The following is a 27610-nucleotide window of genomic DNA, read 5'->3' as shown; positions in this document are numbered from 1 at the left end:
TATTTAAACTGGTTCATTTTTAAAAAGAAAAATGCATTTTAATTAAATAATAACTCTGATTTTTATCCACCCTGCAAAGTTGTGTTTTCAGGTAAAAATAAGACCCAGAACTACTTACCTCACATGGGAATAAAAAAGGGAATGTTTTATTTTAAGGCAGAAATTCACTTACACATATGAAAAAAAACCAAAAAAACCCCAAGCATATCAACAACCATAAATAACTGTTTCAATGCTGACTATTACAATTCTTAACATACCTAAAACCTGCCTTGGAGATAGCCATATCTGCAATTGGGCCATCTGAACACAGACAGCCCAATCTTTTGAAATCATTAAAGTTATGCTAGGGTATACGTCAATCTACTCACTTTTTCCCCAGTGTTAATGAAGAAATTTAAGGTAGTAAATTACAGAAACAGTTTGCATCATTACAAAAATCAAGTGTGAAATATTTTCCATGATGAAAGATATCTTACAAGGCAACCACTGAAAAATTAGAATAGCCAGGAGAACTTTGATACTGAAACAGATTCATACGTTCATCCTGTGGAAGAGTAGTGCATTAAAAAAGTTAAAAATACTTTGTGTTTCAGTTCAGCTGCACTTGATTCAAGTGCTGCTCAGAGGTTTTTGTCGTTATAAATTAAACATGGTTGCTCCCTTAGCAACCAGAAGTACCAGGAAAATGTTCATGTTCACAGAATAAATAGATGCAGTCTCTTTTGCAACAAGTTATCTCACTCCGATATGGGAGGTCATCCATTCCAGACCTTGGCATAATCTGAAAATTAATAAGAGAGGTCGCAATGAAGCTTAACCATTTGCTCTCACATAAGTCATCCTACCAAAAAGCACCATCTTTCGCCATTAATTACAGGTGCACATGGCCTAGGTAGGATTTCTTTTAAAGCCAAAAGATACAATCACATGAAAGAAAGTCCAGCTTCAATTTCCCTTCCAGAGCCAAAACATGCTACTCTCAATACATATCATCCAAGGAATGAAAGGAAAGATATAAAAATCTTAATGGGTTTCCCACATAGCAGTACAGATGACTTACCACCATGCCTTAGGGCAGGGGTTCTCAAACTTCATTGCACCGTGACCCCCTTCTGAAGACAAAAATTACCACACAAACCCAGGAGGAGGGACTGAAGCCTGAGCCCGTCCAAGGCCTGTTGCCCTGGGCAGGGGGCGCAAAGCTAAAGCCCAAGGGCTTCAGCCCTAGGCAGGGGCCTGTAACCTGAGCCCCGCCACCCAGGGCTGATGCCCTTGGCCTGGGGCAGTGGGGCTCGGGCTTTGGCCCCAGGCCCCAGCAAGTCTAACGCCAACCTTGGTGACCCCATTAAAATGGGGTCCCGACCCACTGTTTGATAACTGTTGCCTTAGGGCTAACACAAATATCACATTTCAAATGCTGCTTACATTAGATCTTCATTGAATGCCAGGGTGAGGCTAACACAAAATCATGTCTGGCTAAAACTCAAAGTTGACAGCTAAGAAGCACCAATGTTGTTTTAATCCATCAATATACAACTGCCAGTGACATTTCTCTTTTGGCTATAGTATACTGTCAAACCCTACACAGTATGATCTATTAACAGCTTTAATTTTGGTAACGTAATAGGGCCAAGGAGAGAGTGATCCTTCCTTTTCATTAAAGAAAGCCTTTTTAAATAGTATTCAAATGATTCAAATTAAGTGAACAAATAAAATTCTATTTTGCGTACATTAAAGAAAAAGGCACTGGCTTAATTAATGTTTACCTACAATAAATTTTGAAATGAGAATGTGGAATTACATAGATTCCATATTAAGAACAAAGTTACAGTAAGTACATCACCAATTTAAATATGAAAGGAAATAATTAGACCTGAAAATGTAGATCTGTTTACACAAAACCAGATCCTCATGAGTTACCCATCAAAGTTGCCTTTAGCAAAAATAATAGTCGCTCGTTGGACATGTCAGTGGCTTAATTTTTGGAAATAAATATCCAAAATTAATAGACCAAAAATGGGTCAGCACCTCCCATTATCAGAGGTCAGGGAAAGTGATAGAGGTACAGGCAGATACTCACTTCACAGGACAGTCCCAGCTGTATCTGAAAAGTAAACTTCACATTTCATCATTGTGGGGAAGATTTTTTTTTTTAAACTTCTGAATGATCTGTTATATCCACTACTTTTGAAGCCCTGAGGCAGCATTATCACAGAATATTCTTCTACTATTTTACTGCTGAAACAAAATGAATTCTACAAATGATGAGGCTGTTTGAAAATCAAGGTGGAAGTTTAGTGCACTTAGGAAAACTGGGTAACTGAATCTGAAAGAAAAACCCATGGTTAGCTCCTGTCAGACACCAAGAATGTCTCATCTGTGAAGGCAAGGGGTCTGAGGAAAGCTCAGTTTTAAATTTTTGTAACTTTGCTGGCATAACTGAGATAGAAGTTTAAAAGTCAATTACATCAACTGCATATAGGTAACAGGTTTTACACCAGTAACAAAGTAGGTCTTCATGCCATAGTGAATGTTGGCAAACATGTCTTTTTGAGTATACATGTGAAAAGTCAAAATAAGGTCTGATAGGACTGCATATTAAAAAGACATTCCAGGATGAAAGGGTGGAAGTCTCCTGGTAGGGATTTCCAGGAGCACTAAAATATTTGTTGGCTTCTACACAAGAGAAAAACTCTGACTTGACCAGAGGGTAAAGAATATAAATAGGGTGTGGCTTTCAGCCTTACTGTGAGGATCACTGAAAGCCACACCCTATTTATATTCTTTACCCTCTGATCAAGTCAGCGTTGCTGCCCTAGTGTATAGAGAGTTGAAGCAGTCACCCGGGTATTACAGACACTAAGCAAAGAGCAAGTAGGCTAGCCAGTCGACATAGCGAGAGTCAATAGGAGCATAGAACATCATTCTTTCGAACGGCTGAAAAATACTATCAGTTAAAGCTGGAGGATTCAGCTGTAAGGAAGATCCAGAGGTTAGCCAAGGGGAAGATACATTTAAGATGTCATTATGTCTGCAAAGGTGAGAATAAGAAAAATCCTATTTCAAAAGATCTAGACCGGTGCCAATGAGCTTCTAAATCACACAGTTTTCCATTTATTTTACATTCTTGAACTTAGAATCATTTAACTTGACACCTACCCTTCTCCAGTCAAAGCACAGCAGGACTGAATGTGCCATGGGTGATCCTTTATAGAACTAAGGGTGAGGTATTTAGATATTTCAGCAGCTGTCATACAACCTTTCATGTCCTGCTTATTTGCAAAGATGAGAACTGCAGCCTTCCGTAAATCCTGGAAGCAAGACAGAATATGTATAGTACTTATGATGCCAATGTTATGATAAAAATCTAAAAGGTTATATAATGTCAAATATATTTTCCCACAGTTACAGTAAAGTCATTCTATATTAAAATTATGCAGTAACATTTAACTTTGAGAGGCTTTCTACAACAATAAATTATAGTGGAAGAAAAACAATGATTCATTTAGAAAGCTGTTCTAACTAACATTCCTCAGGCATCAAATTAGGGTTTGCTTCACTTCTTGGTCCTTTGGTCTTGCCACACTTCACTGATGACTAATTTGAAGACACAATAAATGATATATTTTCTAAAGCAGCTCAGTATGTTCAGACAATTAGATTACTATTGGAGGAACATTCTGGAAATCTTTAAGTGAGATAATGACAGAGTCGAAGAGTTAACATGCCATCATTCCGCTGAAATTACTTCCAACTCTAGGTGCTTTTTTTTTTTTAAATAAAATTAAATGTTTAGAAATTTTATAAGGACAGGAAAGGAAGAAACTATACTTCATAATTTAACAAATCCACTTCATATCTTAAGACCTTTGTCACTTTTGACTAAAGGGCAGTCCTTACTAGTAATGTTTGAATAGTTTAAGTTAGATGTGAGTCGTTTAGAATGTTGTCTATACTTTCCATGTAACTAAGGCAACAAAAATAGGAACAGCAGATTTTTTTGGAGCAGGGCAAGAGAGAAAAAAGACATTTCATAATCAAGAAACCATTAGGTCAAATTTTAAGAGTTCAATACCAATTAATCTGCTAGGATTAGTGGAGATCCATTTCTATGTCTGGATGCTTTGAAGAAACAAAAGCAAAGTTAAGGTCCAGTGCTGCAAATCCATACTCTCACAAGTAGTCCTAACTTATAGACTAGTCTGACTGAAGTCAGTCATCAGGACAACTCAAATGAGTTAAGACTTCTTAGAATCATGGATATGTAGAGCTGAAAGGCACCCTAATAGGTCATGTAGTCCTCCCCCCCAATGCTGAGGCAGTATTTGAATAGGTGTTTGCAATATTGGGATCCATTTTGAAATCATAGGGAAGATTTTGAACAAAAGACTTCTTCCCATCCATTTTATAACATATTTTACATCTCCAGACCCAGAGCAAAAACTATTTTTATTGAACTGGCCCATTTACAGACAATTTCCTTTCATTTTTAGAAATAGATTATGAACCACTCAGATAACACTGAGTATTGCTCATAGCTAAACTTCATTTTAGATCAGAAGGGAAGCAAGCATCATCCAAAGATTAAGCATTTATAACACTATTTATGATTCTTTACATTAATAGGATGCAAGCAGCAGTGAAAACTAATCTCAAAACTTGTTTTAGAAGCTTTTAAGCGTCTTCAAAATTTCATTTTTAACTGTAGTTGTAAGACAGAGGAAGGAAAAACAGTACAAGTCAGACAGCATGAAGTTAAACATACAAAAACTTTTTATAATCTGTATAACTTTTATAAAAGAAACTGCTACCTTGTTACAATAGAATGAACCCTCCTAAGAGTGTTAGAACATGGAGCATGTATTTTTCATGATATTCTGACTGTTCTTGTCTAGACACCGACAATCTAAAATTTTTAAAAAGCACAGTTAATGTACATCAATACCTATGCTAACAAAACAACTTTGTTTTGTAAAAGGTTAAGTCTTCATGTTTATAATTATTTGGGTGCTAACAAAAAAGGAAGCCTACAATCCAAATGTATTGGAATACTGAGTTTTTAAATATACCTCATGAGCCAACATTCTGTAAAGTTCTTCTTTTGTGATAGAAAGTCGTTCTCTGTCAATGCTGTCAACAACAAGAATGATGAACTAGGGAAAATAAAAGAAAAAGGTTTTCTCAGACTACATGTAAAAAGGTTCCATCTATGTATTTTCTATAGTCTGAACTTTGCCAGAGAGACTTATTGGTCAGTAAATGTTCTTTATGCATATCAGACCTGGACTTTCCTAACCAACACATCTGACTTCAGAAAGCATGCTCCACACTCTGTCCCAATCAGATTTTGGAAGGCACTTCAGATTCTTAAATCTTGTGTCGAGTGCTGTGGCTATCTTTAGAAATCTCACATTGGTACCTTTGCATTTTGTCAAATCTGCAGTGAAAGTGTTCTTAAAATGAACAACATGCTGGGTCATCATCCAAAACTGCTATAATATGAAATACATGGCGGAATGTGGGTAAAACACAGAGCAGGGGACATACGATTCTCCCCCAAGGAGCTCAGTTACAAATTTAATTAACGCATTACTTTTTTAATGAGCATCATCAGCATGGAAGCATGTCCTCTGGAATGGGGGCCAAAGCATGAAGGGGCATACGAATGTTTAGCAGATCTGGCATGTAAATACCTTACAATGCCAGCTACAAAAATGCCATGCAAATGCCTGTTCTCATTTTCAGGTGACATTGTAAATAAGAAGCGGGCAGCATTAGCTCCTGTAAATGTAAACAAACTTGTTTGTCTTAGCGATTGGCTGAATAAGAAGTAGGACTGAGTGGACCTGTAGGCTCTAAAGTTTTACATTGTTTTGTTTTTGAGTGCAGTTATGTAACAACAACAAAATCTACATTTGTAAGTTGTGATTTCATGATAAAGAGATTGCACTATGGTATTTTACTCCTGGGGGAATTCTGTGTCACTGTGCATGCACAGAATTCATGTCCCCTGCAGATTTCTTTGCTTCCCCACAGAAAAATGACTTCTGACGGGGAAGCAAAGGAAGCCGCAAGAGCGGTCACGGTGCCACTCCCTGGCAGCCAGGCAGGTCGGCTTGGGTGCCTGGAGTAGTTGGTAGAAATGTAAATCACCACGGGGGGGGGGGGGGGGGGGGAGCGGGGATGGGCAGTCGTGCGTGTGAGACAGCATGACATCCAGTCCCTCTTGCTCGCTATTGCGGCATGCTCGGCATGGAGGGGCAGGGCTTCAGGGTGTTTCTGAGGAGGTAGGAGTGGGGCAGGCTCTGTCCCCTCAGGCAGAACAGAATGTATAGAATCACAGGACTTGAAGGGACCTCAAGAGGTCATCTAGTCCAGTCTCCTGTACTCATGGCAGGACTAAATATTATCTAAATCATCCCTGACAGGTGTATACTCCTGGGGGAATTTTGGACCACTGCACAATGCAGAATTTTGAAGAAATTAACGTGCGCGCAGAATTTCCTTTCCCCCACAGAAATGGGCTTCAAGTGCTGCTAGTTGCCACTAGGGGCCACTGGATCCAGCAGAGCCCAGCTCGCCCACAGAAGACGCTACTGGGGGGGAGGGAAAGGGAGCTAGAGGGTTCCTGGCAGCTGCAGTTCCCAGCGTGCCCTGAGAGAAGGAGAGGGTGGTGGGTAGGAAACTCCATGTAAGCCTAGTACTGAGCATCAGGCTGTTTCTCCCTCTGTATCCCTGGGCTCTATGGGGGCAGGATTGTGGGTGTCTGGCCCCAGGGAGCAGGAGGAGAGGAAGAAACAGGAACTGGGCTGTCATAGGGGTTTCTTTAACTCTGTTCCTGCGGGAATTTGTGTGTGTGTCTGTATTGTTACAAACAGACTTGCTGACACGTATTTTGAAATAACTTACCAAAATAATTGAAACTGGCATGATTATGGAGTATTATTTTGACAAATAAAATTAGCAGAATTTTGCATAATTTTAAAATATTGTGTGCATAATTTTTAGGCACGGAATGCTCTCAGGATTAGGTACTTGTATAAGGTGAATTGAAAAATACTATTTCTTTTGGTTATAATTTTTTACAGTGCAAATATTTGTAATAAAAATATAAAGTGAGTACCGTACACGTTGTATTCTGTGTTGTAATTGAAATCAATATATTTGAAAATGTAGAAAAACATCCAAAATATTTAATAAATTTAAATTGGTATTCTATTGTTTAACAGTGTGATTAATTTTTTTAATTGTGATTAATTTTTTTGAGTTAATCGCATGAGCTCACTGCAATTAATCAGCAGCCCTACATGATATATATATATAAAATAAATAAAATAGTATACTTTACTGGTGATCTAAGGTTGGATTATCAGCCCCAAGATTGTCTCGTGCGTTCTGACTATTGTACATACCCTGCTACACAAGTGCATGCAAATCCCAGATTACACATGTGTAGTCAGATGTGGACTTGCTAGTCATGTGCATAATGGAAATTGGACCCCTGGTGACTGCATAGTTGAAAGCCAGGCACAGAGCAATGATCACTTAGTCAGTGTGCCCTATGTATCAGAAAATGTCTAAGGTTGGATTCCCCCAAATGCACTGTAAAATACATTTTCACCTATTACTATCTGGGCTTAAAAAAAAAATCTAATTGTCAATAGCACAGAGAAGATCTCAGTGCTTGTTGGAGGCCTGAGCTTTGCATTCACATAGCACTTAAGGGCCCTTGTTCTAACTGGAATCTCTAGACCAGTGATGTCAAACTTGCAACCCATAGACCAGATCTCTCCTGCCATTAATCTCATGTTAGAGAGGAAATCCCAACAATGCTGACATATAAAGTGTCATCAACTATTTCACATTTTTGTGGTGGAAAAAAGATGAATTGGGAATGAAGCCCACTGACAGGCGAAGTCAGTGGCTTCACTGAAGAAAATGGAGAGACAGAAAACAGCGGGGGAAGAGAGAGAGAGAAGCCTGAGGAAGGAAAAGAAAGAGCAGAAATAACACGGTCTTAAAGGGGAGCATTTTTCCACTGAATGATACTGAATAGAAGAAAGAATTAAAAAGTTAACCACCACACAAAGCTCTACACTCAATTTCTGGGCAAACCTCCCATTGAACGAAGAAGGAGCTCCACTATGGACTGAAGGGAGCCTGGGCTCTCAGACCCTCCCACCTTGCTCAGTCTCAGAGCCTGGGCTCCAGAGCATCTACAATATTATTTAGCATCGTAGCACAAACCCAAGTCAGCTGACCCGGGCTCTGAAACCAGGGATGACAGTATTCACGAGAGGTGGCTTTTACCAAGTAAAATCATGGTTTTTACCACCTGAGAAACTAGCTAGAAAGGCCTTAAACTGGGACTATTTTTAAAACTGTTTCATTAAGATTACATTTAGTTTTAGCTACACATTAAAACTGTGGTTATATATGGCTATAGATTCATAGATTTATTTAGGACTGTACAAATAAAAGTAAAACTGCAGTGGACATAATACTAATATATGTAATTATAATACTGAAGATCAGAATAACTGTTTGATAAACTAGTTATCTGTAGACATGGACCACAATATATATATATTTAAAAAAAAAACACCGTCTACATATAATTCTTCAAAATGTGAATGAAAAATGCAACTACCACAATGGCACCTTCTCATTGTGTCCTATTATATCGGACCTTCGCACTGCGATTACCAGTCATCATAATACAGTAAACTGTCATATCTGCTATAAACTACACACACTTGGGAAAAGGTTCCATTTGAACACAAAAGAAACAATGCATCATAGTGGCTCCCCTGTGTGAAGCTGTTGGTAGAACGCAAGCTGGCTACGTGACTTCATGCTACCATCTGGGATAGTCTTTAACAGATTCAGGCTCTTCCCCCAAATTCCAGCCCCTGTAAGTCTTGGAGTGTTGTGCAAGGACTGCAATTTCTTGAAAGGGAGGAGAGCAATCTATACTACTTTGTTAGTAGCACCAGCGGACTGTTGAAGCAAGACAGGCAGCACCCAGGGCTCTGCTGCCGTCTTTCTGGGTGAAGCAGGATTCCAGTGCTAGCCTGAGGGAAGTGATGTGTAAGAACTCCTGCTGCAGAGACTAGCAGAGAAATGAATTTAGGTAGCAGGAAGGCAGCCTATTGGAAAGTGGAATGGCTATTCAACAATAAGGTAGTGTATGTTTTTGTTCTTTTCTAAACTATTCTGTCTATGTTTATTAAGGTATTAAATATCAACGTCTGAAGATCTTTGTGACAGATGACTGAGGTTTGCACATGCAAACTGAAGTTATGGAGATTTAATACATGCTGCACAAGCTTTATTAGGGGTCAGCAATTAAAAAAACCCAAAGATGTTCATCTTTGCAGTAAAAAGAAAAGGAGTACTTGTGGCACCTTAGAGACTAAGTGCCACAAGTACTCCTTTTCTTTTTACGAATACAGACTAACACGGCTGTTACTCTGAAACCCATCTTTGCAGTGTTATAAACCAAAGTGGAAACAATACATTTGTCAGCTGAAGTCACCTCTGATCTTTCTATCAATGGCAGCTTTATTGCTATATCATTCCTCCAACTCAGCTGGCATTACTTTGTGCCCTGAATAAATGCAGCAGCAGCTGCTGACCATTTTTATACAGTGCTGCATAGCAAAACTTTTGTTCTCTTTCCACTACTGTCACTGCTTCACAAAAACACTACTACGCATGAGAACAGAAGCTAAACCATTTGCCTGCGGTCTCCATCCCCAATTAAGTTTTGTATTCACTGTGGAGAAATGCGATGTATATGTTGGTCTTATTTTTCTCAAACAAGTTAGAAAACAGTTTCACTTAAAACCTGTGTTTTAAACAAAACTCTAATAAAACCATTGAAATCTAAAATACAAGCTGTGCATATACCGGCAGGCCCAACTGGACTGTTAATCCCAGAGGACAAATAATATCATTTGTCTAGAATAGGATGGAAGAGTATTCTAAGTATTTTTTGCTTCAGAACCTTCAAGCCCAGCATCCCCTCATATAGAGGTTTATTACAAGGCATTCTAAACACATACATAATGTATCTTTGTTTCTACTGTACTACTCAATTACAGGGTGCCTAAGCAGCAGGTGACAAATTTCAAAACAAAACAAAAAAAACACTAAAATATCTCCTGAGCCTGAAGTATCTATGCTAATACACATATTCAGATGTGCAGATCTAGGTCTGGAGTTAAAATACATTAAGAATTACTCTGTTCACTTGAAACACAATTTTTGTTCCACTAAAACAGTGGCGCAAAACCTTTCCAGACTACTGTACCCCTTTCAGGAGTCCGATTTGTCTTGCATACCCCCAAGTTTCACCTCACTTAAAAACTACTTTTATTTCTGATTTTGTAAGCAAGTGTCACTGCATGCTATTACTGAAAAATTGCTTACTTTCTCATTTTTACCACACAATTACAAAATAAACCAATTGGAATATAAATATTGTACTTACATTTCAGTGTACAGCATACAGAGCAGTATAAACAAGTCATTGTATGAAATTTTAGTTTGTACTGACTTCGCCAGTGCTTTTTATGTAGCCTGTTGTAAAACTAGGCAAATACCTACATGAGCGGATGTACCCCCGGAAGACCGCTGTGTACCCGCAGGATTATGCAGACGCCTGGCTGAGAATCACTAATCTGAAAGCTTGATTTAATGAAAATACAGAGCCATGACCTTATATCATCTACTGCATTTGGGCCTAAATTCTGTCCTCACATATGGGTAAATTCTTCCATATCCCATTAATGTAATCTCCACCCAAGCTATCAGGACTGAAATCTACATTTATTTGCTTTATTTTACACTTTGGGAACAACTTCACATACCTCTGTATTTGAATAATAGGTATTCCACGATGACCGTAATGACTCCTGTCCTCCAATATCCCACATAAGGAAATGGGTATTTTTTACGACTATTTCTTCAACATTGCTTCCTATGGTTGGAGACGTGTGGACCACTTCATTCATTAAGCTAATGGAAACAACATCACACCACAAAAACTAATTAGCAATATCTTGAAACTTCCTAATGTATCAGTCGTATATTGTGACAAGTTTGTATAACAAAAAGTAAGTCCTTTTCATTCCCTTAAAGCAATTATTTAAGACAGTCTTTTTCATCTAAATTTTTATTAAAGATAAAATAATAATGTATTAAAGCTATATAGAGACATCTTTTCTGTAAAAGATTTATTCAATTTGGGTGCATTTTATGAGTTACAATCAATGAGCGAAGAGACTGCCCTTTTATCTGCATTTGTAGTAGTACATACCATAGATAGGGATAAATATGCATACAATTATACATGAACGTCCGGTACAGAAAAGTGAAGCTTAAATCTGATTAACACTTTGTTAATATTAGTAAAAATCTAAAAAATTTACTTGTTTCAAAAAAAAGTTGCCATGATATAACAGGTCACCATCACTAGAGACAATATTTTTGAATCTTGCTAGAATAATCTGAAGATAAAGTTGTCAAAGCATGTGGAAAATGTAAAGGTTGTCTGATTTCACAATAGCTTCTGAAAGAAATGCTGTATCTGCAGCTGAAAATACCTCAGTACCAACTTTAAAACAATGGTTTATTTTGTCAATGTAGAGTACAGAAGAAAAAGGTTTGGGGAAACATTCTTTATTTCTTTCTATCTAAATGTATATACCACTTTCATCATCACAGTAATTGTGTGCTTCCCAAATATTTATAGATTTATCCTTTATACTCTTGTGAGGTAAGGAAGAGTTTGTTTTGTTTTTAACTACAGCTACAGACCATAGCCATTTATTGCAGGAGCCATGGCAGCATGATGAAATATTATTCTGAAGGAACTGTTAGTTCCACCAGTGACATGCCTTTGACTACGGGGGAGATGACAATTTTTTCTTCTTTTGGAAATAATGGTCTGTACGTGGGTTTTGCAAACTGACTAAAAATAAAGGCAGATACGAATTTTAAATTAAGTTTCTTTCTGGAAGCTTTCACCAATGCGTGAAAGGATTTTACCACTCATCAATTACCAAAGATCTCAATTGCAGAGATTTATTTTTTGTCCTCGAGAGCACTCTGTAATACTCTGTGCTGAGTATCTGATTCACATGAAGTTCAGCTCTAAACAATTCAACATGTGTATCTATTTTATTACTATACACACAAAACTTAAGTATTATTGAATGACAAATACCTTCCTTGGACGAGCTAAGCTCTGGGTACCCCAGAGTTTTCAGTCAGGTCCCATACATTAATTGTGAAAGAAAGTATCAAACAAACAGAAGTTTTAAATCGCTCATATACTTACAACTGGTAAAGAATGGTGGTCTTTCCTGCATTGTCAAGTCCCACTATTATTACTTTGTGTTCTGCACAAAAAACAAAAGTAAACTGTTGTGAGCAGCCAAAGATACATTAACCACTTTTCTGATATTAAAAAAAGGCAAGGCTGCCTTGCCTGTTTTAGGTGAACAGCCTGCACAGAGTATGGAAGACTCCTGACTAAAAAACCCACAAACCAGTATCTTCTCCAGAAAGAGTTATTATACTTACAAGGAACATAAGTTAAGTCCATGGTAAAGTTTTATTTTAAAGGAATGATTATTAATAAAAAACAATTGTTTCATGCAAAAGAGTAGCATTAATATAAAAGTAAGCTTGAGAAATAAAGTAGACATAAGAACATGAAGACTGCTCGCTGACTGTGCAAACTTGGTTCTGCCAATGTACTTATGACTTAAATGTTTTTAGATATGTTCAGTTTGCATGAAAATAATTAGAATATGTGCCAAAGTGAAATTTCTTGTACATTTTATGTTCCGAAGTTAAACCAAATATAAAGACTGTATGTAATTTAAGACTTAGATCTACAAAGCAAGCCAAAAAGTGTGTGTGTGTGAGAGACTATAGGTACTTCAAGTTAAGAACACAATTACAGAATGACCAGTATTTTAGTAATATTTAAAACAGATCAAAAACTAAAGCTGAATATTTACAGCAGGCAAATTGAAGAACTTGGCAACTCAACTAATTTTCTTGCAACTCAATCAAGGTAAATCTAAAGACTGCATATAATACTATGTTAACCCACCATATAACGCTGAATGAGATGCCTCAGTTTATGGATTGCATATATTGATAAATTATTTAAGGCTATGAAGATGCCATATTTAAATGGATAAGTATAACTTTCTACTCTTAGCACGGCAACTCCTGAACCCCAAGCGCTTGACTACTTAACAGTTACTCCTGAGGGCATTCTGTGCCAAAAAATTCAAAATTCTGCACACAATCATTCAAAATTCTGTAAGTTTTATTTGTCAATAAATAAATCCAGCATGGCAGTGGGGAGCACAGGGCACTGGCTGCACAAAGTTGGGAAATCACCCTGCAGCCTCCCCACCCCAGGGACACAGACTCAGTGGTGAGGCTGCAAATGATCCTCACGCAGCCTAAGCTCTGGGCCTGCCCCAGAACTATCAGGTGTATGGCAGGCAAGCTCAGCCAGGCAGGATACAAGTGAGGAGGGGCTCAGTGTGGGGGGATCCAGGTGAGAGGATTCTGTGAGACAATTTGAGTGCAGGCAGCTCAGTGGGCAGTCTAGGTGTGGGGGAGCTAGATACACAGAGCTCGTTGGAGGCATTCCAGGTGCAGGGGCAATGGTACTCTGCAGGGGCTTCCAGGTGAAAATGGTTGGGGCTCAGCCGAGAGGTCTGGGTGTGGGGGGCTTGGTAGGATGGGGATCTGGGTGCAGCTAATTGGGGGCCAGTGACAAGGGCTCATCGGGGGGGTTTGAGTGCAGGGAGCTCAGTGGGAAGTGGTCTGGGTGCAGGAGGTGAGGTTCAGTGGGGTGGGGTTCGGGTATGGAGGGCTAGGCAGGTTCTGAGTGTACGGGGTGAGGCTTGGTGGGCGTGTTTGGGTATGGGAGGTCCAGATGCATGGCGATTGGGCAGATGGGGGAGCAGCTCCCCATACAGTGACCCCTCCCCCCACAGCTGAGGAGAGATGGGGGAAGGAAGCAAGGGAGGATGCTGAGCTTCCTGCAGCTGAGGGAGGTTTCTGAGGATGGGTCTGACACAGCCCCAGATGCTCCTTGCAGGGAAAGAGGAAGTCCCATCTTCTTCTGCCTCCAGCCCAGCTGGGACTAGCAGCTGATACCGGCTCAGGGCAGAAGCCACTGGCTGGGGTGTTCCCAGCCCTGCAGTGATTTACCTCTCTGCTGGCTGCTCCGGGTTCCTGAAACGATGTACCTGCGCAGCTAGGGGATGGTGCATGACTGCTCTTGCAGCTTCCCTTTGCTTCCCTGTCAGAAAGTCATTTTTCTACAGGGAAGTAAAGAAATCTGGGGGGGAAATTAATTCTGCGCACGCCCAGTGGTGCAGAATTCCCCCAGTAGTAAACAGTGATATGCCAAATGATGCATTAATACTTTTTCATGCTACTGTACATAGATAAGACTATTCGTAGCCTTAAAATGGCAACCATTTTCTTCACACTAAGAAAAAAAAAACCACGACAAAGGCAGCTATAAAGCAGGTTAAGTTACCACAAGTCTTCTGTTTTGATTTTTCCACTATGCATGTGCAAAGTTGGATTGGAAAATACAGCAAAGGGTATTTTTACTCTGTTCAAAACAGAGCAGAACTATGAGCAAATGAAGAGTTACAACAGAATTAAAACTCAGACTTAACTATGGGGTACCAATATATGCCTCAACAAGGCATATTTAAAATTTTAGTCCACATATTCAGAACATCACATGGATGGAAAGCTACAGCTTACTCTGAAAAAATGGTACATACTTGTTAGATTTATAACAAAAGTGTTATAATCTTTGATATGCCTTGGAATTTTAATTTTTATGAAAGTTAAATTACTTTTCTTAAAAATATTCATCTAGGACTATTAAATATTTATCACATCTACTGTATAAGGAACAAATAGATGCGGACCGTCTGTGACACTCTATACATTGGGGGGACACCCTACACCCCCATGTTCATCTTTATAAAATGACTGTGTGGTATCCAATGAAAAGTTTGTCACGTTGGGTGTCTTCGGAAGGCTCATAATGCACTGAGCATGGTTGTTACAGTGATGTTATAGTAATTGTTACAGTAATGTTATAGGTTATACTTTCATGTATATAGTTATGAGAGTGAAAATGTATCCTGATGGCTTAAAGCAAGCCCATGTGAAAACTCTCCAAGAACAAAGAGGCAGTTCACACTTCGTCAGGGCACGGATGGGACAAACCCAGCCCAGCCTCACAGGAACAATGGACACTGGCTTACGCAACAACAAAAGAATCTGTTAGACCCTGGAGGGAGTCATGCCCTTCCTTTGGGTAGTTCGGGACTGCAATGAGGTAATGCTCACCTGACTCTGAAGCGGGGTGGGGGCAAAACCAAGAGGAAAGAAAGGATATGATAAAAGGGAAAGACATTTTGCCATACTCTCTCTCTTCCACCTACATCTACAGACACCACCACCACCGAACGACTGAACCACTGATCAAAGGGGAGAGCCTGGCTGAAGAGCCAGCCTGTGGTGAGAAGCATCTAAGTTGTAAGGACATTCAAAGTGTTAAGATCAGCTTAGAATCCTTTTTGCTTTTATTTCATTTCACCAAATCTGACTTGTTACGCTTTGATTTATAATCACTTAAAAATCTATCTTTATAGCTAATAAATCGGTCTGTTTATTCTACCTGATGCAGTGCGTTTGGTGTAAAGTGTGTCAGAGGCTCCCCTTGGGATAACAAGCCTGGTACACATCAATTTTACCCAGGTACACAGGAAACAGCCCCTTCCCTATTAAAGGACCGGGAACTCTGAATTCCCATTTTCTGTTTGTTTGTGGTGGAAAGCTTGTCTGCCCAGCTGAGTATGCCAGCTCCATGATCCAAAAGCACTTCTGACCTGGAGAACACAGGAGGTGGTGGATCCCTTGAGTGTATGGGGAGAAGAGCTGTGCAGCTCAGATCAAGTTGTAGAAATATGGACATCTATGAGAAGATTTCTTGGAGTACGTTGGAGGAGGACTACAAGAGGGACCAGCAGCAGTTCCAAGATAAAGTAAAGGAGCTGCATCAGGCTTACCAGAAGGCAAAGGAGGCAAACAGTCACCATGGTGAAGCACTGCAGACATGCCACTTTTACAAGCTGCAGTAGGCTACACTCTGCGGTGACCCCACCATGACCCCCAAGAGCCACGTGGATAGCTCAGAGTCAGAGTCTCAGGCCATTGCAGGCAAGACTGAGGAGGTGGTGTTGGAGGAGGAAGATGGGAGACAGGCAAGTAGGGGATCCACTGTCCCAGAGAATCAGGAATGGTTTGTAACCCCAGAGCAGTCCAGCCAATCGCAGCAATGCAGCGTGGCCGAGTGTGATGCCAGAGAAGGAACCTCTAGTGAGTATGCACTTAGCATTAATATGGTGGAATCACATATTCTTATTTGTTATTTTTTATTTAAATAACCAATGGAAGTAAAGCAGCTGATTCTCATTGTCTGGACCAGCTAGGCAGAGGGTGATTTGCGAATTACGTACACAGGGATGTCCCAGGAATCCTTCATAGAGATCTCAATCCTTTGTGGAAGGTTTCTCTGGAGGGCTGCCTTATTTCTTCCACTGTAGTAGGACACTTTCCCAAGCCACTCCAGTATTAATTTGGTAGGCATCATCACAGTACACAGCCCAGCAGCATAAGGACCTGGTCTGTACCTGGATGCATGCAGCAGCTGTTCCCTTGCCACCTGTTACCCTCAAGAGTGTAATATCAGCTAGGATCACCTACGGGAGACTGTGGTAGTATTCATTTCAATTACTCAAGCGGCAAACACTAGTGTCTGTGTGCCCCCCCGCCATGATTTTTCACCTCTTCCCCCACCACCGGGGCTCCAGAACCAGAAGTGACAATGAGGCAGGGTCACTGGAATCAGGTGGGCCATGACTGCCCACTGTTTCACATGGTTGTGGTTTGGGTGGCAGGAGTCACCATTTCCTCCACAAACTGCAAGCCTTAGGCAGGCAGGGTGCGGGGACATGGGCCACCCCATACATCTGACCAGGGCAGGTGGAGGGTCTGGGCCTTCCCATAGTGGCCCGGGCTCCATGGGAGGCTCTTACCGCTGCCTGGATCCAGTTTCTAGACTGGGCAGGGGGTGGTGCCTTGGGTGCCAGAGAGCAGCAGTGGCTACGGGCAGGGGATTAATGACTACGTTTTGGTGGCTATAGCAAGCAATCCCCAGTGATGCCCCTGCCAAGGCTTGCAGTTTGGGAGGGGGAACGCCGGTCCCTGACCTCCACACTAAGCCCATGTTACCAAGGGTAGGGGCATGGCCCCTGGGCCACTACGATCCCATCATGGGCTGCCCCCCTCTTCTGCAGACATTCTAGCGCCCTTGTCCCCCAGCTGTACTCATCATGGCCGGGACAGCAAACTGGTTCAATAAATATCTTGTAGAAATGAAAATGTTCTGCTTCACACTTGCGTGGATTCTGGGGAGTGATTTTTATATAACAAATCTGCACTGGAGATTGGGTCTGCACGGACAATTGTTCCTTTGTGCTTTGCATGTTTTACAGCTGAAAGTGTGGCCTTCAACTCTTCCTCCACACCATCAGAGAGGCTCTCCCAGATAAGACGAAGGTGAAAGAGAACGCGCGATGACATGTTTAATGAGATAATGAATGCCTCTGGGACAGTGGACGCTGACCAGAGGGTGTGGAGGATTGCTCTTACAGGGAAGAAAAAAAAGAAAGGACATTAGGAGCAGGACAAAAGGCCAGGAGAATAAGTGTGGGGGACGTTGGGGATTCTGAAGGAACAAACACACGTTTAGGTGTCTGGTTGACCTCCAGGAGAGACATTTTGAAGCTCCACAGCCCCTGCAGAATGGCATTCCAAAATCACCATACTCCCCCCTCACACACACATTCCACTAGGCATGGGGGGCCAGTACAATATCCTTTCCACTCAACCCTGGGGGATGGTGTACAGACTCACAGCTGCACATACACTGATGTGCGACAGGCAAGGCCAGTTTGTTTTTGAACAAAAGATGAATTTATTTCCCTCCTGTATTTCCAAGGTTTAATTCAGTCACATTTTTGTTTATATGTATGCAATAAAAGTCCATTTCTTAAAAATGAAATCTTTACTAATTCAAAGCACTGGGGGAGGAGGGATGGCTAGGGAAACTTAGGCACTAGGTGTGTGAACGAGTTCACACAGAGCTGGAGTTGTGGCTAGAACCCAGGAGCCCTGGCTCCTATCCCTCCACGCTGTAAGCAGTAGGCCACACTCCCCTCAGTCATAACCACCACGGTGGTGGCCCTCCATGCAGGATGAGTTGGTGGATTGCAGCCCATTCCCCGGGCATCAAGTACATACCCCCCCACATACCCCACCCCGGTAGTGCCTTTGGGGGGCCAGGAGCTGAATAGACTGTGGGGTTGTCTCCCCAGCAGTAGGTTGGGAGGCGGGTCTCGTTGGTGAGTGCTGGGAGTCACTGTCAGAGAAAAGCAAGAAGTGTATTTCCAACGTTACATTACTACACACACAGAGCAGTCATGGCAATGTTCAGACTATTCGCATGCAAAAACAGAAAAGCAACACGTCACAGTGTGTCATTAATAAAATGGGTTTTCAAAACCTCCCTGAGATGCACTGCTCCGTGCTGAGCTTTTATAGCCCTGGTATCTGGCTGCTCAAAATTAGCAGACAGCCTATTCACCTCCAAGCCCCAGCCCTGTGGAAACTTCTCTCCCTTTGTTTCACACATATTATGAAGCATACAGCAGGCAGCTACCACCATGCGGATATTTTTTTTCCCACAGAAGTCTACCCTAGTGAGCAAACTGTGCCAATGACCCTTCGAATGTGCTTTTGGCTGTTTAACTGCCATTTGGACTTGCTGAGCCTATTCCTGAAGCGCTCCTGTCCAGGTGTCCGATGTACGGCTTCACAAGCCATAGGAATAAGGGGTAGGCTGGATGTTCCAGAATCAATATTCTTATTTCAACATCTTTAATAGTGATTTTGCGATCCAGAAAGGAAATCCCTGCTTGCAGCTTTCTGAACAGGCCTGTGTTCTTAAAGATGCGGGTGTGAGGCACCTTCCCAGAGCATCCCACATTAATGATGGTAAAACGCACCTGGTGATCCACCAGCACTTGCAACTCCATTGAAAAGTATCCCTTTCCATTTATGTACTCTGTATCAAGGTGGTCTGGTGCTAAGACAGGGATGAGTGTGCCATCTATCGCCCCACTGCAGTTAGGAAACCCCACTGCAGCAAAACCATGCAGTATCTCCTGAACATTGCCCAAAGTCACAACCATTCTTAGCAGAAGATGACTAGTGGCCCTCCATATTTGGACCACAGCTATCTCAATGGAAATTTCCCAACTCCAAATTGATTCCCCACTGACCGGTAGCATTGCAAGCTTCCAGACAGCGACTGCCACTAGTTTCTCCAGTCAGAGCAAGTCTCATTTTAGTGTCGCTGCGCCACAGGGCTGGGGAGAACTCTGTACACAATTCCCGGAAAGTGTCCTTGTGCATACAAAAGTTCTGCAGCCACTACTCATCATCCCATACCTGCATAACGATGTGATGCCACCAGTCAGTGCTTGTTTCTCGGGTCCAGAAACAGCGCTCCACCATGTTCAGCTGCTGTGCAACTGCCAATAGCAACCATGAATTGTTTTGTTCCATGGCTTACAGCATTGTTACTTGAAGGACACTGCCATGTTCCATAGGGCAGTTTCTCTTGTGGCTCTGGAAATACTGAAGGATAAGGTGCGTGGGGTTTGCAACGCTCACCACAACAGAGCACAGCTGTGTAGAGTCCTTGCTTCTCTAGAGATGGTGTATATCCGGCTATGCCAGCCTTTTGAAAAAAGGCACAAAATATTATGGGATGCAGATGAAATCATGAGAGGGAGAAAACTGCAGCATGGGATATTCAAGCCATGTTCCCATTCACCTATGCAAGAATGTTTTATTCCCACGAGGCACTGCAAACCCTTCCCAAAACCACCTGTGACGAGTTGCACTGTGGGATATCTACCCACAGTGTGCTACTCTCTACATTGACGCATGAGCTGCTAATGAAGACACTCTCCACTGACACAAGGACTGTAGTCTAGACATGCACAACCGACTTAATTAGTGTGGTGGCTGTATGTCAACTTAAGTCAACCTAAGTTTGTAGTATAAACATGCCCTTAGTTTTGCTCAATGTCTTTTGTTGTGAGGAGGAGAAAGGAGTTCCAGGTGTTTGGGCTCCTCCCTAGCTAGACCATTGTTGCTAATTTGAATGTCTGCACATTTTAGGAGAAAATAGTGCCTGACAGAATTAAGTTAAACATGCTGTGCAAACTTTACATACTACTTTCATCACAATATTATCTAATTCAATATCATAACAACTTTATTTCCTGTTTTTCCTTAATACATGCTTGATTTCTCTCACCTTTCAATAATAATGTAGTATTCTAAACTAGTCACCTCTACCATAGTACAGTTATCTGTTAGTGATCAGAGACATGTGACATTAAGCAGTATATTAAAATGTGTATTTCCATATATATTAGTAGTTTGATAGCACTTCGCTCAAATACATGTGTGAGGGATATTTTTAGTGAAAGTCAGGGACAAGTCACAGGCTGCCATCAATTTGTGTTCATTTCCAGTGACCTGTCCATGACTTTTTACTAAAAATATCCAACACAAAACTTGAGCCTTACATAAAAAACAAAGTGTTTTTTTGGAAAAGGTTAGGATGAACCATGCAGAGAAAACAGTTATTTTGATTAGGCTTCACAATTCGCTTTAAACAGCAAATTTAAGGTATCTTAATGACCCAATGGGTGAAATCCTGACCCCACAGTAGTCAACGGGAGTTTTGATCAACTTCCATGGAGTCAGGATTTCACTCTTAGCCTTCTAAACCTATCCCTCAAAAATGGATACTTATGCTAAGGGCAAGAACTACACTCTTCACTACAACAGCTTATTAGAGTCTTGCAATTTTGATTTACTTGGCATTTAAAAACCAAGCAAACATATAAAACTAGCACCTTTCAACCAAGTCAAATAATTAACCAAACAACACTTGAAAAATGGCTTACTGTGAGCAATAAAAACAAATCAGTATCAGATGTGCAACTAATTTACGCCACTTAAATGGAATCCCCAAAAATCAAGGGACTACAAGTATGTGTATACAAGCTTTATAGAATTAACAACATTCATATTTTGCCTGTCAGCAATTTTATGTAAGAAAGTCATATTTTATGGGAGCCAGAAAGATCATGAACCCCCCCCGCCCCCCAAAAAAGTAAACCCAACTCTAAACGTACATAAGAATGGCCATACTGCATCAGACCAAGGTCCACCTAGCCCAATAAGCTGTCTTCCGACAGAGGCCAACACCAAGTGCCCCAGAGGGAATGAACAGAATAGGTAATCAAGTGATCCATCGGTCATCCCATCGGCAATTCTCAGCTTCTGGCAAACAGAGGCTAGGGACGTCATCCCTGCCTATCCCGGCTAATAGCCACTGATGGACCTATCCTCCATGAATTTATCTAGTTCTTTTTTGAACCCTGTTATAATCTTGGCCTTCACCACATCCTCTGGCAAAGAGTTCCAGTTTGACTGTGCACTGTGTGAAGAAATACTTCCTTTTGTTTGTTTTAAACCTGCTGCCTATTAATTTCATTTGGTGAGCCCTAGTTCTTGTGTTATGAGAGGGCATAAAAAACACTTCCTTACTTTCTCCACACCTGTCATGATTTTACATCTATCATATCCCACCTTAGACATCTCTTTTCCAAGCTGAAAAGTCCCAACCTTTTTACTGTCTTCTCATATGGAAGCTGTTCCATACCCCTAATCATTTTTGTTGCTCTTTTCTGAACCTTTTCCAAATCCAATGTATATTTTTTGAGATGGGGCGACCACACCTGCACACAATATTCAAGATGTGGGCATACCATCGATTTATATAGAGGCAATATGATATTTTCTGTCTTATTATCTATCACTTTCTTAATGGATTCCCAACATTTTGTAAACATTCCCAACTACCTCTGCATATTGAGTGGATGTTTTCAGAGAACTATCCACAATGACTCCAGATCTCTCTCAAGTGATAACAGCTAATTTAGACCCACATCATTTTATATGTACAGCTGGGATTATGTTTTCCACTGTGCATTACTTTACATTTATCAACACTTAATTTCATCTGCCACTTTGTTTCCCATTCACCCAGGTTTGAGAGATCCTTCTGTAGCTTTTTGCAGTCTGCTTTGGACTTAACTATCTTGAGTACTTTTGTATCATCCTCAAATTTTGCCACCTCACTGTTTACCCCTTTTTCCAGATCATTTATGAATATGTTGAATAGGACTGGTCCCAGTACAGACCCTTGGGGGACACCACAATTTACCTATTTATTCCTACCCTTTGTTTCCTTTTTGTTAAACCGGTTACCAATCCATGAGAGAACCTTCCTTCTTATCCCATGACCGCTTACTTTGCAAAGACACAGACACTGAAAGTTTGACCCCTTCAATCTGACACAGCCAACACTACATTATCTTAACAGCACTGTTTCCCAGCTGACCGCAATTTGGATGCACAGTTTCACAGGACTCGGAAGGAGAGAGGAACCGTAGCTAGCGAGACCCTGAAAGTCTCTGCTGTTGCAGTGATGAAAAAGTAAGTTTGAGAGAATAGGGTGCATCAGCCAACCCCGCACTGAACTAACCTCCCCCGCTTCGATGCCAGCCTACGACCCCCATTCACACACGCTCCAGGCACCCCCCCCCCCCCACCTGCTCCCTCAACACTCGAGGGGCCTCCCTTCCCCATCACAGCCGGGACCCCATACCTCCCTCCCCGGCAGCCCCCCAACGGACCAGCGGCTCCCCCAAGCCGGCACAGCCCCGCCCCCGGCGAACGCCGCTCACCCTGGTCACAGAAAAAACTCCACAGCTTAGCAAATATCAGGCCCATGGCTAGGCTCGGCCGCGGCCGGACGACGTCACGCTCCGAGAGTCCCCACGACGCAAAGGGGCGCCAGCCGGCACTGGTGACTCGAAGGCGGCGGCCCCGCCTGGTCCCGGGCAAGGGAACAGAGCCCGGAGAGGCAAGTAGGCGGAGCCACCCTCAAACCCGCCTCCCCAGCCAGCCACTGCAGCCAATGCCTTCCCCGGCCGCCTTGCGTCACTCCGCACGCCATTACGTACGTGCCCTCCACCCTGACGTGAAAAAAACAGTACGTGGCGTCACCCTCAGGCGTGGGGCTGGGTGTTGCGTTCTCCGACGGCCCGCGGTCCTAGTGCCCCTGGGCGCACGGGAGCGTCAGGGGACACCGCTCCGCCGGGAAGCCTGCGCTGCTGCACGCCCCCGGCCATTGTCCCCCCGCGGGGGGCTGAGCGCCTCACCCGAAGCCCCAGCGGCCCGTAACCGCTGGGTAACGGACGCGGCTCCCAGCTAGGAGCGCCGGGTGGTAACTGCTGCTGGTGGGGAAATGTGCCGGTTGCAGGTTGGGCCCCGACCCACGCGCTGATTGTGTTGGTTTGAGGGTCCCTGGCTGGCTAAATAATGCCGCGCACCATAGAGAGCTACAGCTCCGTCAAAACCCGCGCAGAGAAGATACCGCGCTTCTCCCGGCCGTCCCTGTTTCACCTCTTGTGCCTCTCTTTCGCGAGGCATCCAGGGGGCTGCCGCCCGGCTGGTTCTTATTCCGGTTACGCACTGCGGGGGGGGCACTGCTCTGGTAACGCTCGGACAGAGCTTTCCGCACGTGGCTGGCCGTGCACACGGGAGTTGTCCCCGGGAAGCCAAAGGGACGATTCAGGGGGCTCGTGGGTCCACAGGAGCCAGCCCTCTCCCCGGTGCCCCGTTCTCCTGGGAGCTGGAGCCGAGCGGCGCGCTCCCCGACGAGGGCTGAGGGGGCGGGCGCGGCCAGGCGGGCATCTCCCGCCGCGCTTAGAACTCGCCTCCGCCCCCAACCCGTTGCCGGCGTGACAGTCAGTGGCAGGCCGATGAGCGCAGCTGACCAATCCCAAGGGAGGCTCGGGGCGGAGTTTTCCCCGGAAGAGGCGGGACTGCGGCCGAAGGTAGGGTGGGTGTGCAAGGACGCGGAGTGCTGTCAGGGGGAAGCTCTGTAGTCACTGTTGAAGGGGCAGCAGGAACCCCCCTTACGCCCCCAACACCGCCGCGGGGCCAGCGCGGTCGGGAGGCGGGAGCCTCCGCCTCACCGAGGAGAGGCGCGTCTCACCCGCGAGCCGTCTCCTTCCCAGACTCTCCGCGCGGCGCGGCTCCCTGCCCGGAGGACGGGCGTTGCGGCTGCTGTGGCAGGCCTAAGCAGAGACGCTGCGGGGCACGGTCTGGAGTAGGTGTCCCCAGGGCCGCCGGCGTTTGGGCGTGACTAAGAGCCGCCGCGGTGGGGAGGGGGATGCGGCTCTGCGCGGCAGTGTTAGCCGGTGCTGGTGTTACCCGGTGCACGAGCTGTGCCAGCCTTCCCGGAGCCGTAGGTACCGAAAATCTTTGCTGCTTTAGCCGCGCCGGCCCGGGTAGCGCCAGTGTGGGTACGTGAGCCCTACCTGCTCTCTGTAGGGAGGGCCTTGCTGTTCGTAGTTTGGACGGGAGGAACTGCCCCGCACACTTCCCTCCTTACTGGGTTTTTCTGAGAAATTTAGGCACTTAAAGAGACAGATAAACACCGAGACATCCCCCCTTTCGATTTAAATGGGAGTTGGGCACCAAAGCACTTCTGAAAATTGTTGCCCAGCTGCATCTTCAGGTCCCTGAAAACCTGGCCATTGAACAAATAGCCTGTAAGGGATTACAAATATGAAAATATCAGTGTAACTGGTTACATGGCAATACAAACACTTCTATCTTGTCACATAGCTGAGCAGTTTCACTATAGCTGCACATTTTGATGTTAATTAAGTGAACCCTTGGTTACTTTTTTGGCCTGTTTTTGGAGGCAGTTTATGCAGCCCATACCATACATATAGGGAGTGAAAGCAAACCATTTTGCCAATGGCATATCATAATGAAATACTATATCTAATGCTAAACCAGGTAAGATTTATTGCCACTTTTCTATGGAGATGTGTCTGGAAGTTTTACGTCACTTACATCATGAAAATATTCATATCAGCATCTTTATGTACAATGTTCGTACCGTAACACTATTCAGTGTAGTCCTGAGTTCTACAAGTAATGTTGTTATATAAATTACTTCATAATTGCAGATTTGTTTTAAATTGGTGCTTAACTGTGTGTTGAGAATGCATTTTTAAAAAAATGTTTTATTTTTTAAAAGAAGTTTATTCATCATGTTTCAATTTTGAAGTATGATGAATAGACTTCTTTAAATGGCAACATAAACTTTCAGTGGTGATTAAGTTTAGCAGAAACATCAAGGCAGCGTGCTTATTGGTCACATTGGGACATAGTGCTAGATTCAGGGACAGGGTGCAGTGAGGCAGCTCATTCCTTTCAAGGGTTGCTAAAGTGGGGAATGAGCAATTCAGCTTCCCTCGTACACTCCCACCAAATCTAGTCTCCTCTGCCCATGCCCAAAAGTGATGTATCACCTTTCTTGTACCAAAAGCCTTGACTGCTTCCTTGACACAAACAAAAACCCGAGACATCTCAGATGCTTTCCTAAGTGCCAGATGTTCCTTTCTCAGCTGCCCGAACCTCTAGCTTTCCCCTGACATCTACAGTGCAGTTACTCATTGTTATATGTGTTGGCATTTTTAAATTTGAGGAAAGCTGAATATAAATAAATATATTAAGCACATCCTAGGGTGATTGGATTGGACTTTGGGTTGGGAGGGGAGAATGTTGTGGAGGGTCCCTGATGCATATTTTAGGGCAAAGGTACTGCATAGGAAAATGGAAGGTAGATCTTCTAGTTAACGTTTGGCAAACACCTTTGGAAAGAACATTTGAAAAATATCAAATGTAACCGTTATTTACTATCTACTACACTATACCAGATACATAGTTGTATATCATTATGTGCATTTATTTGAATTGAGAAGACATTTAATACTTTGTTCAGAAAGAACGAAAGATCACACAATGGTATCTTAAAACCATTCACTGTGTAACCCTTTCCAGTCTTCCTCACAATTAAAGGATGTATCTTATCTTTGTAGTTGTGATAAAACAATTTACATGAATTTGAAGATTTTTTTTTTTTATCATCACTGGTCCCTTTATGGTGGCAACCAATTTATTAATGAGATTGTTAGAATTAAGTCTTTGTGTAAAATGCAATTTCTAATAGTTAATTAACATGTTAAAATACAATTAGCAACTGCACCATTTAGCCAGTACAAACACCACCGTAACTCATAACTTAGGGATACATCTTGTAAAAAGTTGCATTGGGTTTTAGTAGCTTATGCAAGTCCATTCACTTTACTGTGAGCCATAATACTTAAAAAAAAATCAAAAATTAGTGTTTTGAAAAATTTCTTACTGTTTTGATGAAATATTCACATTGGTGAGAAATCCGGAGGAGATAATGTTTTTTCACACAATACACCTAATTATGTGCTTCCTAATGTCCCATACATTTTCTTATGGTACTGTTGAATAACTATCATATACAACACAACCTGAATTTTTTTGCAACCCTTTTCATTTGGCTATTTAATTAGCAATTATGCAAATTAAATATTTTTAATAAAGAAAACATTAATTTGTTTATTGCTGTTGTTTACCAGGAAGGCTATTGCACTATAAAGGAAAATGTCTTTTTTTTCAAAAATATTACTGCAACCAGAAGTTGAAGAATACCTTGGGAACGTGTTTAGAAATAAGGAGGTATGTGATAAAGGTAACTCAACCAGTCAGCCTGTGTAAACAGATTTGCCTTTCACTGGTTGAATGTTGAACTGTGCAGCCATTACATTCTTTTAACTTTATTTTTTATATGAAATTACTGATACACTTTTATTGTGAGAGGCATTTATCTTTAGTATTTAGAGTTAGAGAGAGAGCTTTTCAGCAAAGGGCTCTGATCCTGTAATGAGCTCCATGCAGAGCATCATTGACTTCAGTGGTCCTGTGTGGATTCAGGAGTCTGACTGTACACTGCTCATTGAAGAATTGGGGCCTAGGATTGTTAATTCCATCTGGAAGTTATAAGGGCTAGTCTAATGTGTGATTTCTAAAAGTATGAATATAGGTATAATACGAAAATTTGTTTTTAAACTTTTTGGGACTTTTAATAAATGTTTAATTAGTAAGTTCCAAGAAAACTCACCTTGGGGTATCACAATCTAGTTTTCTTTAAAGTCTTCCAAGAACAATTATCACTACCACCATCCCCCCATCAAAAAGAAAAAAAAGCCCACCACCTCCCACAGATTAGACAAACTACCTGAATTTCTATTGTAAAAAAAAAACATTTTTTTTCAAGTCGTCTTCATCCATCACACAAACTCATCACAACTTTGAGTCGCAGTCTGCTTTCTTTGTCTCTGTATACCTGTTGCTTTGTACAGCAAGCTAG

At 42.3% G+C, this 27610-nt stretch overlaps 2 protein-coding genes across 20 annotated transcripts in view; one reads left to right on the top strand and one right to left on the bottom strand.

Annotated features, from left to right (window-relative positions):
* Positions 1-121: 121 nt before the first annotated feature.
* ARL5B (ADP ribosylation factor like GTPase 5B) lies at positions 122-23884 on the bottom strand. 5 transcript variants are annotated; one of them, XM_037890820.2, is made up of 7 exons: positions 23031-23251; positions 19648-19939; positions 12350-12410; positions 10878-11025; positions 5073-5156; positions 3163-3314; positions 122-784 (listed from the first exon to the last, which is right to left on the bottom strand). In XM_037890820.2, exons 4-7 carry the CDS (start codon positions 11019-11021, stop codon positions 736-738), a joined length of 429 nt encoding a protein of 142 aa, XP_037746748.1. In that variant the 5' UTR covers positions 11022-11025; positions 12350-12410; positions 19648-19939; positions 23031-23251; the 3' UTR covers positions 122-735. The 5 variants fall into 5 exon arrangements, 4 of the variants coding, with proteins under 4 accessions (XP_037746748.1, XP_007058526.1, XP_027676776.1 ...); XR_006289065.1 differs by lacking the exon at positions 19648-19939 and having other exon boundaries at positions 2084-3314; positions 23031-23258; XM_007058464.4 differs by lacking the exons at positions 19648-19939; positions 23031-23251 and adding an exon at positions 23752-23884.
* Positions 23885-24054: 170 nt separating this feature from the next.
* Positions 24055-27610, top strand: part of NSUN6 (NOP2/Sun RNA methyltransferase 6) — a 55826-nt gene continuing 52270 nt past the window's right edge. The window contains exons 1-2 of one of the 15 annotated variants that reach the window (XM_037890810.2): positions 24055-24185; positions 26820-26919. In XM_037890810.2, coding sequence (XP_037746738.1) covers positions 26845-26919 — 75 coding nt within the window. In that variant the 5' untranslated portion in view covers positions 24055-24185; positions 26820-26844. The other 14 variants (XM_037890804.2, XM_037890808.1, XM_037890816.1 and 11 more) reach the window with 14 other exon arrangements.

The sequence above is a fragment of the Chelonia mydas genome, chromosome 2, assembly GCF_015237465.2.
Source record: "Chelonia mydas isolate rCheMyd1 chromosome 2, rCheMyd1.pri.v2, whole genome shotgun sequence".
Taxonomy (NCBI): domain Eukaryota; kingdom Metazoa; phylum Chordata; order Testudines; family Cheloniidae; genus Chelonia; species Chelonia mydas.
The sequence above is the reverse complement of the archived record's forward strand: the minus strand, read 5'-3'. Positions and strand labels throughout refer to the sequence as shown.